Source organism: Acomys russatus, chromosome 16 (genome assembly GCF_903995435.1).
Source record: "Acomys russatus chromosome 16, mAcoRus1.1, whole genome shotgun sequence".
NCBI lineage: Eukaryota > Metazoa > Chordata > Mammalia > Rodentia > Muridae > Acomys > Acomys russatus.
In genome coordinates this window covers 22,854,695-22,866,876 of record NC_067152.1, presented here as the reverse complement: position 1 = coordinate 22,866,876, position 12,182 = coordinate 22,854,695, and the positions used below count along the sequence as shown (strand labels likewise).

Below are 12,182 nucleotides of genomic sequence, written 5' to 3'. Positions count from 1 at the left end.
CTCCTTATCTTAAAAACTTAATGAGCCCAATGTTCCCTACGGAGGCCAGGGCTGATACATACCAGTGCAGTCAAAGAATTGGCTAACCAGGGCCTGATTCTAACTTTTCTATTGCAGAAGGGAATGTGAAAGTAGAGTCGGTGCCCAAAACCATGAAAATCATCTTCTACTCCCTAACACCTCCTCATTAGTTACCTGAACAAGTACAAATGTCTTGGTTTCACGGTTATGTTTCCGCCATTGTTAGTCACAAAGATGGTCAAGACAGGCTAACGTAAAATCCCAACCAAAATCAGCCCGATGCGTGGTTTAGGTTGCTACATTTCAGCATCTTTACCTACCTCCAAATCAGTTCACACATTTCTGCCCAAGGACGAGACCCTGTGGCAGGTGCGTGCTGCTGCCGTCACTAACTTACAGTCTGGTAAAGGAGCTATTTACTGGAAAAGTGCAATGAGGCTGGCTGATACAAACCTGGATTTGATTTGCTGGAAGCCCCGGAGAATGTGGTCTCTCTGGTCCTGGGCCCCAGCACTGAGGGTCTCATTCTGCAAGCCTTCTGCCAGAAAGTCTTCAGTATCTAAAGGCAAAGAAAAGGCAGTCAACAGAAGAAGGGTGATTGAGGAGAAAAAAAAAATCTGAACGCTCGGGAAATGAATGTTGTTCCTCTTGTAGACGTTTGTGGCTGAACGAAGTGAGCATCACCGGACTAAAAGAATCATATACTTAATAATTGTAGAGATGCTAAATTTCTATTAGGAATAGCTTGCCATAATACAGAATAACTAAAATTTCCAGCATCTCTATAAAGGACAAGTTCTAAATATCCAAAGGCCTTGCTGTGAATTTAGGAAGCTGATGCATGCATCCACCACAAGAGATAGCTGTTCTCAAAACCATTTTTTTTTTTTTTTAAACAAGGCCTAACATACTTGATGGTCACTGATGGCAGAGGACGGATTGTCAACTTGAGAAACATGCAAATAGCGTAAATAAGTCACAGAAGGTCACAGGCCAATAAGAGAAGAAGAGAAACCCCAGTAACTGTAGCTGAAATAAAAAATAGAGCTCATCCAGAAAATCAGGAACAAAAAGGGCAGGCATTTCGAGGAGAAACATTAACTAGGAGATACGTCATTAATGAAAATGACAAGGCAACCAAGTGAAGGAGCCTGCACGGAAAAGAAAAATGCATCCAAGAGAGGGAAATTGCAATTAATGTGAATGTACATTATAAACTAGGGGCATGATGGAAACACATACTACGAAACAAATCTTGTTACGGGGAAGGAGGAAATTTGAAGGTACACAAATTCTCGAAGACAAAAATACATTGATAGCAATTACAATTGCCAGGAATATGAGCTACATACTTTATTCTTCATAATATGTTTATCATCCCTAAAAAGCATATAAATAATATAGTTAAAAGTCTCTGCCTCCCCAAAAAAAAAACTGTAGCTACAATATGAAACCGCATCACATGTACCACCAAAATAATGTGATGTACTTGCACAGTTGGGCCACGTAAGTACATCTAAGCATTTGTTTCGCCCTCATGCTATTCGGTAACGTCAAACAGAACAGTGCTAGGTAACTGTCACCAGGACCTCTGATGACATTCAAAGCCCAGAGATTGAAATTTTCATAAAGAATCACCATCAGCATCTAAGCCCTGAGTCACATCGATTGTAGATGTCATTTAATAGGTTCCTCCAAGGGGGGCTCTGAATGCTAAAGAACAAGAAAATGGGAAGTTGAATTAACAGGCAAAAAACAAAACAAAACAACAACAACAACAACAAAATAAGTGGCATCTGAAGCACCATTAATGCACTACATCACGTTAATAGAAGGACAAAAACATGCAATTGTCTCAAGAGCTACAGGAAAAGCATTTGACAAAATCCAGTGGTACCTCGTGATAGAAACACTCAATATAACCAGGAAAAGAAGGAAACTTCCTCAGCGCGACAAACAGCCCCTACATAAACCCAACTACTAGGGGCTCGAAGTGTACTTCATGAGCATAGCCTGCTGGCTAAGTGCGACACCCCACACAACAGAACTGTTCGTTTGTTTGTTTGTTTGTTTGTTTGTTTTTAATCCCATAGCTAACCTTGAACTTAATGGTGAAAGATTGAATGTTTCCTTCCCTCTTCTAAAGAAAGATCACAAACAGCAATGGGGGCTGCCACCACTTATACTCGGTATTGTCTTAGTGATGCTAGCCAGGGCGATTAGACAAGAAAATGAAGTTTAAATATCTGTATTGGGAAGAATAAAGTAAAACCATCTCTGTTTGTGTCTGGTGTGATCTTATATGCAGAAAGCCCTAAGGTTAACTGGAAATACATGTTATAAGGTATAAGGACGGTATTCAGGAATCAGCTGTATTTTGACCTCGGTTTTTAGATACAGAAGTTTGTTTTTCTGTGCTCAGAATCAAACCTAAGGTCTTGCATGTGCTGGGCAAGAATTCTATTCCTGAGCCACAGCACTAGCTTCAACCATATCAGCAGTGACCAATTCAGAAATAAAGTTAGGAAAATTCTGTTTCGAATATAATTTTAAATAATTTCTTAAGAATGAGTTTGCAAAGACTGGAGGGATAGTTCAGTAGGTAAGATGCTTATCACACAAGCACAAAAACCTGTGTTTGAGCCCCACAACCAATATTAAAAAAAAAAAAAAAAAAGAGCTGAGCACACTGGCCTCTAATTTGTAAGCCCAATTCTGGGGATGTGAACACAAAAGGATTGCTTGGACTTGCTGGCCAGCCAGGGGGAGTCTAAGGGGTGAACCCCAGGACACCGAGAGACCTTGTTGAAAAGAGAGAGGGGAACTCGGGAAGGGGGAAGGGAAAATTTTAAGAGACAAAGAAGTACTTTAAAATATTTTTATTAGTTTTAATCATGTGCACATGTATATGTATGAAAGTGCAAGCGCCTGTGGAGGCCAGAGGTGTCTGATCTACCCAGAGCTGGAGGCTAACTCAATCTTTTGCAAGAACAGTGTGTATTCTTATAAACACTGAGCCATCTCTCCAGCTCTGTAATGAGACACTTTATAAAGTTGGTTTCAAGTACCTCTGATTTTTTTTAATTTGTATGTTTACCCCTTTAAAAGGCTTAAAAAAAAAAAAAAAAAAAAGGGCACCATAAAAAAAAAATGCATTTAAAATCTCAGTGAAACAGTTGCTGACAAAAAAAAAAAAAAAAAAAAAGTAAATTTCCAGGCCAGTGTATGGCTCAGTGGAAGAATGCATGCTTAGCATACATAAGACACTGAGTTCAATCCTCAGAACAAGACAAAACAAAGAAAAGTAAATCTAGGCACATTACAGTCAAACTGCTGAAAAGCGAAGATAAAGAGAAAAATTTCAAAGCAGCCAGAGAAAATAACCCATCACATGCACTAGAACAATGATGAGAATGAGACTTGAATTTTCATCAAAAATAATGGTGGTAAGAAGACACTAGAATGACACTTTAGAGTACTGAAAGGAAAAAAAAAAAAATAAAGAGTAAATAAAAGGCCTGGTCATCTCCAAATTCTATATCCGGTGACAGCAGCCATCAAAAGATGAAGACAGAAGAAAGACAATTTTGAGATCAATGAAAACGCTAGGAAAGCTGCACGGAAGGAAATCTGAAGGGAGTTAGTTTGCTTGCTGAAGACAAGTGACACCAGAGAGAAACAGCCCTTCAGGAGTGCCACAGTGAAAAAAATTAAAAACAAGAAACTTGGGTCCACTTGAAACAGCCTCATGCTTAATTTTCTCAAAAGACAATGGGCCGTTTCACACACAGGTGACAACAATGCTCTGCACAGTTTATTACATACATGCAAGCAAAAAAAAAAAAAAAAAAAAAAAAAGTCTTAAAAAAATAATACCACAATAGCACAGAGGGTGAGAACAGTAAATGAAACCCTATTAGCAATCCAATCTTAACTCTAAATGGATTATGATGGGTAAAATCACAAAGCAGACTTGTTGGCGCTCACTTAACAAGCCCAATCAGGAATCCTTGTTTTTTAAAAATAGACACATTGAAAAGAAAGTTAAGTGAATGCTAAAAAAAGCACTTGACTAAGACTTTAGGGAGGCAGCTATGCTCATCACTATACCCTCAACGCTGCACCTTGACTCAGATTTTACAGACAAGTTTAAACAAAAAGTGGCAACTGGAAAACAAGTAACAAAATAAAGCTTAAGTACAGCGGTAACAATAGTTAAAGAAAACCGAACAAACTAATCTAATTTAAAGGCAGAGAGAAATAACAATCTTCCTTTAAAACAGACACACATAGGTGGGGGTGGGGCAGGGCATATGAGGGATGGGGGCAGTGAGGAGAGAGAGAGAATATGGAATAATCCTACATGGGGAAATGGTGTGCTTCCCACAAGTCACAAGTTGCCAAATAAAAAGCCCAGTGCCAGGTATGGATTAGCTCCAATCAAGCTGTTGGGTGTCCCAAAGACCTCCAACATAATGCACCCTGTTGCCTTTGCTCGTAGTTGCCCACCAGAACTTGATGGTTGGACCCTACTGTCGAAGACATCACATACTTTGATCTCAGGGTTTGGAGAAATCAAGCTGGTTCTGTTCTGGAAGCTTCCTCCTTGCTGGCTAGTTTTCATAGTACCAGAAGGGTTTAGCAACTGTGCAGCCTGAGAGCTACAGTGATGACCAGCCTGGTACAATAGTGGCATGAATGTGATGGGTAGCCAACCGCTTTTTAACTGGATTTAAGGCCTGTTCCATTGGAGGAAACTCATGCCTGGTACAAAAAAAAAATCTAACCAAAAACCCTTGGCTAGGGAGCATCAGAGGTCCTAGGGGGTGAGTCTTCTGTAATCTTACTAAACAGGCATATGCCTTCTAAATAGGTCTCTATCTCCACATATGAGTGCAGCTCTCAGACTGCATCAGAGAAGCTGGTTTTGTTTGTTTGTTTGTTTGTTTTGTTGTTGTTGTTGTTGTTTTGTTTTTGTACAGACAGCAACAGTTAAACAGAGACTCACAGCCAAAGTGCAGAAACAGATGTCTCTGGGGTTCTCAGGAATCAAATGGACATTTGTATCACACTGCCCTCCCCTCAAAACTCAGGAAACATTGTGGAAAAAAAAAAAAAAAAAGACTGTAAGAGCCCACAGGGGGAAACTGTATCTTCTGAACATGACAGGGACCCTTGCCCTCAGGAGCTCACAATAGCTGCTCAAGACCAAGCTAGTCAATGTTGCAGCGTGGATGGGGAGGGGCAGACCAACACCCACCCCTAGTTGATGGCTTTGGATGGAAGAAGAGTCAACTTTCTTTTAGGTGTGTGGTCCCTAGTAGACTAACTGGGATCCAGAGGATGGCTTCACCACCCATCAGTGTATAAATTGGTCTCTGTGGGTTAAGAGGACATGAAGTTGAATGGGACGTAGCAGGGCATCTGAGAGAGGCTGGAGAGGGAAGTGAATGTGATAAAAAAAAAAATAATTGCATGAATTACAAGGCTCTCAAGGAATGAATAAAAATATTATATTAAAAAACCCCAGACTCAATTATATGCTGTCTATAAGAAACACACTTTAAGATAAAAACACAGAAATAGGCTGAAAGTAAAAGAATGGGAAACAATAGAAAATACGGACAGAAAGCATCAGGGAGACAGAGTTACTACATTAATGTCAAGCAAAGTAGACCTCAAGAAAGGGGAAAATACCAGAGATAAAGAGGGCTATTTCAAAAGGACAAAAGGGCTGTGTCACTGGGAGACACAACAGTTGCAAACAGTAACTGAGCTTCCAAGTGCTTGAGGCCACCTGACCTTTGCATCTCCCACCCACCTCTCTGTCTCTGTCTCTGTGTGTCTCTGTGTCTGTGTGTCTGTGTGTCTGTCTGTCTGTCTCTGTCTCTGTCTCTGTGTATCTCTGTCTCTCTGTGTCTGTCTGTCTGTCTGTCTGTCTGTCTGTCTGTCTGTCTCTCTCTCTCTCTCTCTCTCTCTCTCTCTCTCTCTCTCTCTCTCTCTCTCCAGTGCTGGGGGATGAACATAGGAATTTGTGTGTTCTCGGCAAGTGCTCTACTGTGCAGCCATATCCCTAGTCCTATTAAATCTTGATAAAAAATTTAAAATAGAGGCTGAAGAGATGGCTCAGTAAGTGTAGGGCTTTCTGTTCAAACGTGAGGACCTGATGTCAAATTCCAGCACTCAGGTAAAATCCGGCCATAGCAATGCATCTTGGAAACCCCAGAGCTGAATGTGAGGGCCAGAGATGGTGAGTCTTAGCATGACCTCTCTCTCTCTCTCTCTCTCTCTCTCTCTCTCTCTCTCTCTCTCTCTCTCTCTCTCTCTCTCTCTCTCTCTCTCTCTCTCTCACACACACACACACACACACACAAATAAATTTTTTTTTTAATTCCATGGTTGGCCAAAGGTTCACAAGAGTGGGTGGGGAGGCCAAGGTGAAGCATGGGGCCTTTTCGGAGAACTGACGCTAAAGTGCCCGACCCTATAAAGCAGGGTACGTGACATCCACAGTTGTCACCAACAGGGCTCTACAGCACAGAGACTGCACCCTTAATTTCTATGCCTTAGTTAGGGCTACAATTGCTGTGATGAAAAACCATGACCGAGAGCAATTTCAGAGGAAACCATTTATTCGGCTTATACTTCCATATTACTGTTCATCACTGAAGGAAGTCAGGAGAGGAACTCAAACAGGGCAGGATTCTGGAGGCAGGAACTGGTGCAGAGGCCATAAAGGGGTGCTGCTTACTGGCTTGCTCCTCATAGCTTACTCAGAGCCTGTTTTCTTCAAGGACCTAGGACCACCAGCTTAGGCATGACCCCACACACCATAGGCTGGACTCTCCCCCATTCATCACTAAGTAAAAAAAAAAAAATGCCCTACAGTTGAATTTCATGGAGGCATTTCTCAGCTGAGGTTCCTTCCTATCAGATGACACTAGTCAGCACAGTCTACAGACATCAGACATCACTTAGGCTGGGAGATCTCAAATGTAGACTGTCAACAAACCCAAGCATCCTACAGATGGATGGGGAACCTCACTGGGAGGGAGGGAGGGAGGAAAGGTACAGACATAAGTAGGTTTGGAAAAGAGGAGTCAGTTAATGACCATCCACAGCTTACTACCGACAACCTGGGTTCATTGTTACAGTCCCCCCGACTCTGTGTGTCTGTCTGTCTGTCAGTCTGTGCATGCTCACATGTATGCTAGAGATAGAACTCAAACCAGCCAGGGATACAAGGTAGGATCCTGTCTCAAAAAAAAATTTTTTTTTTCTGAACAACAAAATAATATTGAACGATAAACCGGAGTATAAATAAATATCCTTAGGTCTGTAAGTCATATAAATAACATTAACAAATGGGAGATAAGAGACAGATCTCTAATATAGAATTCAAGATTGCTTATGTATCTATTCTACCCCAAAGTAAAGGAAACACACCCCTGACCCTTAGGTGTGGGCTGTACGCTGCCACTTTCTTCCAAAAGGCTGCAGGATGCAGAGAGGAAATCGAGTGACTCCACAGTGGAGAAACTTGACACCAGCCAGGTGTCTGTGGTCCAGCATCAACCATCATAAATCACACTGACAGTGTGGACCACTGGTGCAATGTGGTGAAAACGATACCGTTGTGATCTTCCTCCCTCAAAGCTGTCAGCCCAGTCTAACCAGGAGCAGAACACTGGACATTCTAACCAAGCATCGTCCCGTATATACCAGGCTCCCGCTCCTCAAAATGGTTACATTTATCAAAAACAAGGGGAGTGTGGGAGATAGTCACAGCTGAGAGGAGGCCAAGAAGATGTGCCTGTATCCTGGATAGAATCCTGAGATGGAAAAGGGGCCTTAGATAAAAGTAGGAAAGCCAAAAGAACTGTGCATTTTAGGCGGCAGTGTGATGGTGCAGCTTTATTGGTCATGACGGAAGTACCGCTGATGGCTAATCTTGGTTGTCAACTTGGCCACATCTGGAATCAACTACAAGCCAAGCATCTGGGACTGCCAATGAGGGAGTGTCTTGATCTCAACATCTGAAATGGTAAGACCCACCCTAAATCAGGATCTTATGAAGTCAGAAGACCCACCCTAAACCTGGACCACACCTTCTGGTGGAAGCCCACGTAAGCGGACGGAAGAAGGAAGCCTTTGGCTTTTGCCTGTTTGCCTTCACTCTCACTGGCAAGTTCATCTACCCAGCAGCTGAGAGCTTCTCTCGCTGGGATTAGAACCTGCTTGTTCAGCATTTTAACACAGACCAGATGGGATATCCAGCCAGCTTCATGAACTCAACAACTCCTGGATTCTTGGGCTTTCTGAAGGCAAAGTCCATTGTTGGACTAAGGGGACCATAGCATGTGATCTGCTCTAATAAATCCCCCTTTAGTATAAATAGATCCATTCTGCCAGCTCTGTCCCTCCAGAGAATGCTAATACAATACTGCACTGATGTAAAAATGTTCTAATTAAAGAAACCAGAGAGAAGGGAGGGATTAAGGGGACTAACAACTGCTCAATACGTGTATAAATCTGAAACTTCTACAACAATTCAGTTAGTAAAAGCAGTAAACCATATAATCTGAATGTTTGAAGTTTGAATGATAAAAACAAAAAAGTGCTAGGAAGACAGGTTAAAAAAAACAAAAAGAAAAAACCTCAACTTCCAAGCCTGAAGACCTGAGTTCAATTCGTAGGTCCCTCATGGTGGAAGGAGAGATTCAACTCCTACAAGTTTTCTTCACACATGCACACATGCACACACGCACACACGCACACACGCACGCAAACAAAGTAACTAGAAATTTAAATTAAAATACCGGGTGCAATTCATTGGCTAGAACATCAGCAGAGGTCATCACCGGCTGGTGAAATGGCAGCTTCTCTCACAGTCTTCTTCATATTATTTATATTTCTAGATGTGTGTGTATTTATAAAAATTATTTTATTATTTTGTATACAGAGCTCTGCCTGCATGTACACTGGCAGGCCAGAAGAGGGCATCAGATCACATTACAGATGGCTGTGAGCCAGCATGTGGTTGCTGGGAATTGAACTCAGGGTCTCAGGAAGAGCAGCCAGTGCTCTTAACCTCTGAGCCATCTCTCCAACCTGTGTGTGTATTTCTAAGTTATCCATTTCAGAATTTAAAAAAAAAAAAAAAAAGCAGAATAAAAATCAGCACAAAGCCTGAGGTGCACAACTGTGGCTTGGATACCATTTACTCTCCACTTCCCATCCTTGCTTTACTCGGAGGTAGAGAACCGTGCTGGCTTTCACATAGTCCTTAACGGGGAAAGGCTCCCATGGGCAGGCACAGGAAGTGGGCAGCAACGGTGAGCCTGTGTTTGGATCTGGTGGCACAGGTCTGTGATCCCAGCTTCTGGGGGAACTGAGGAAGGACCATGGGAAGTAGAAGGCCAGCCTTTGCAATTTAGGGATGTCCTGTCTCTTGATGAAAATACAAAAGGGGCTGGGGGTATTATTCAGTGGGGTAGGACCCTTATCTACCATGCTTAGGCCTGGGTTCAATCCCTAGAAGGATGATGATGATGGTGGTGGTGGTGGTGGTGGTGGTGGTGAAAAAATCTTCTGTGATGTGATAAGTTAAAATGTTTATTTTCTTCTTGTAGGGCTGGAGAGATGGCTCAGTGGTTAAGAACACTGACTGCTCTTTCAGAGGTCCTGAGTTCAATTCCCAGCAACCACATGGTGGCTCACAACCATCTATAGTGTGACCTGATGCCCACTTCTGGCCTGCAGGTGTACATGCAGGCAGAGCACTGTATACTTTCTACTTGTAGAACACATGTGTATATGCACTCAAGCACACACACACACACACACACACAGACACACACACACACACAGACACACACACACATTATTGAATTTCCCTACTAACCTCTTCCCCCACCCAGATTTATTAAGATATAACCAATAAATATCCTTACTAAATTCTTGTAAGTAAAATATCTGCGTATTCCACATACCGGAATTAGCGGCAGGTTATAATTAAGGCCCAATGAAGCTGCTAGGGACCAGGTGGTTCTTTTCTTAAAACCTCTCTTGTTTTAGTTTTCCTTCAGATTGTTTGAGCGGCTTTTTTTGCAATACTTCAGAAGTTCTTCCACCTAAATCACTGGATATTTGGAATCTGCTCTAGAGATACGCTCCCAAGCTCTCTGGATGAAACAAACACACAGCCAAGAAAACACAAAGTCAGAGGGACAGGCTACGTGACGGTGTTGTTTCCGATACTCTGTTCACTCTCCAGGAAAATCCTGATACCAAAACTGCATGAAAACATTGAGGAAGGAAACTAGAGAAGCTACATTTGCTCTTCAACTGAGAAAGTGGAATTTCTCATGGTGAGAACCCAAGGGAACCTAAGCAAGCCTCCTTGAACAGACCAGACAGGAAGGAGAATCCAAGCATCCCTCAATGCCTCGCCTCTCTCGGGTCACCATTCCGTTGGTAGTTTTCTGCTTTTGCTTAACTAGAGCTCTTTGTGAGGAACATGGCTCTGGGGTAGAACACTTGCCTGGCATATACGCAAGGCCCTGGATTTGATATTTGGCACTCAAAAAGGCAAATCCTCTTCCTCTTCAGACATGTTCTGTCAGATTGGGATGCCTTGGGGTCCCCGTAACAGCAAGATTCAGTGCCAAAAAGGAGGATCAGGGTGTTGGCCCACAGATGCATTCAGCTAGGGAGTGAGCAACACCGTGGGAAGTTCAGGGCCTCGCACGGAAACGATGCCCGGCATCAGCCATAAAGGATCCCACGCCCAGATGCTCCTATTCTTCATTGTGTACCCAGTGAGCCCTGAGGAAGTGAGCACAGCTCTGAGAGAGGCGGATCGGCGAAGGGGAGACACCAAGATGCACAATCGGAATTATGCTGTGAGCTACCAAAAAGGGAAGCACCGGGTGTACAAGTAACATTCACAAGTGTGCTGGAGGCCAGGGGTCACGGGTGAGTTGCAAAGCATGAAAAGGTTTAAACTTGGAGACCTAAACAAGGCCAGGAGGGAAGGGAAAGGTGGCAACGTTCATCTCGGAGGCACACCCGTAAATACATAGTACGTTGTACTAAGAGTAACGCAGGACAGCCTTAAGTCTTATACTTAAAAGGTAAACACGGCTTTGGCAATATTCTCCTTAAAATGCACACCTGCTCTAAAGCAAAAATGTCCTCAGGGTCCAGACATCTGTGCAAGGAAGTCGGAGCAAAAGGAAAGAAAGAAAGAAAGAAAGAAAGAAAGAAAGAAAGAAAGAGAGAGAGAGAGATGTACCGAGGGACAAGGGACCGAAGGCCACACACATCACCAGAAGTACAATACCTTCATGGTGTTCTGCAAATTACCCACTACAGCGGTGAGGCCACCTGCCAGCAGGGGCCAGGGCCTCCTGAGAGCTTCTGATGTTTTCCCAGATTCTCTGACCTTGTCCCTTTGCAAGGTTACTATTTTGTCTACTGGGCGAATGACATCTTAAGGGTAGCAATTTTTTTTCCTAATAACTGAAAGATAAATGTGGCTTCTTTTGTTTTTTTCCATAACGCTACCGACACACCGTGGGGGTGGGGGGGCGGAAATACTTAAGTCGGTGCCGTTAACGGTTGCAAATGGGTTTTTGTTTTGTTGTTGATATATGTTTCTAAAACTCGAAAGTTTGCTTCAATCAGCCTTTTATTTGGAGGCAAGATGAATGACCCAGTGCTGTTGAAAACAATTCCACCAACCCAAATACCAATAAAAGTGTTCCTAGAGGGGATATTGTGGGAAAGTATTTGAACTACTAAAACAGAACTCACATTTCTGAGAGGAATAGATAAATTTCTGCCTGTGACTGGCATTACACCCAAGAAAATATTTGTGAGGTGTTGTTTTTGTTTGTTTTGGTCTGTGGGTTAAAGGATTAACACAGGCTAAAATGTTAAGTTTAACTGGTTAATTTAATTAACTCCGTGGTCTTGGACACTAGCTAGTGGCCCAGGCTTCTTTTGTGTTAAGATGTCCCCCACGTATCTGTACATACCTTCGAAGCACAACCGGCTGTCCTGGCCCAGCATGACCAACCGCAACTCCTGACTTCTCTGGCGGCACTGAGTTCCAATTTTACTTTAACAGCCCTCAGCTGACTTCTGCCTTCATGCCC

At 42.8% G+C, this 12,182-nt stretch overlaps 1 protein-coding gene across 1 annotated transcript in view; it reads right to left on the bottom strand.

Moving 5' to 3' along the window:
• Positions 1-12,182, bottom strand: part of Skap1 (src kinase associated phosphoprotein 1) — a 293,807-nt gene that overhangs the window by 268,177 nt on the left and 13,448 nt on the right. Inside the window, exon 2 of the mRNA XM_051158403.1 lies at positions 475-580. Coding sequence (XP_051014360.1) covers positions 475-580 — 106 coding nt within the window. The remainder of the gene's footprint in view (positions 1-474; positions 581-12,182) is intronic.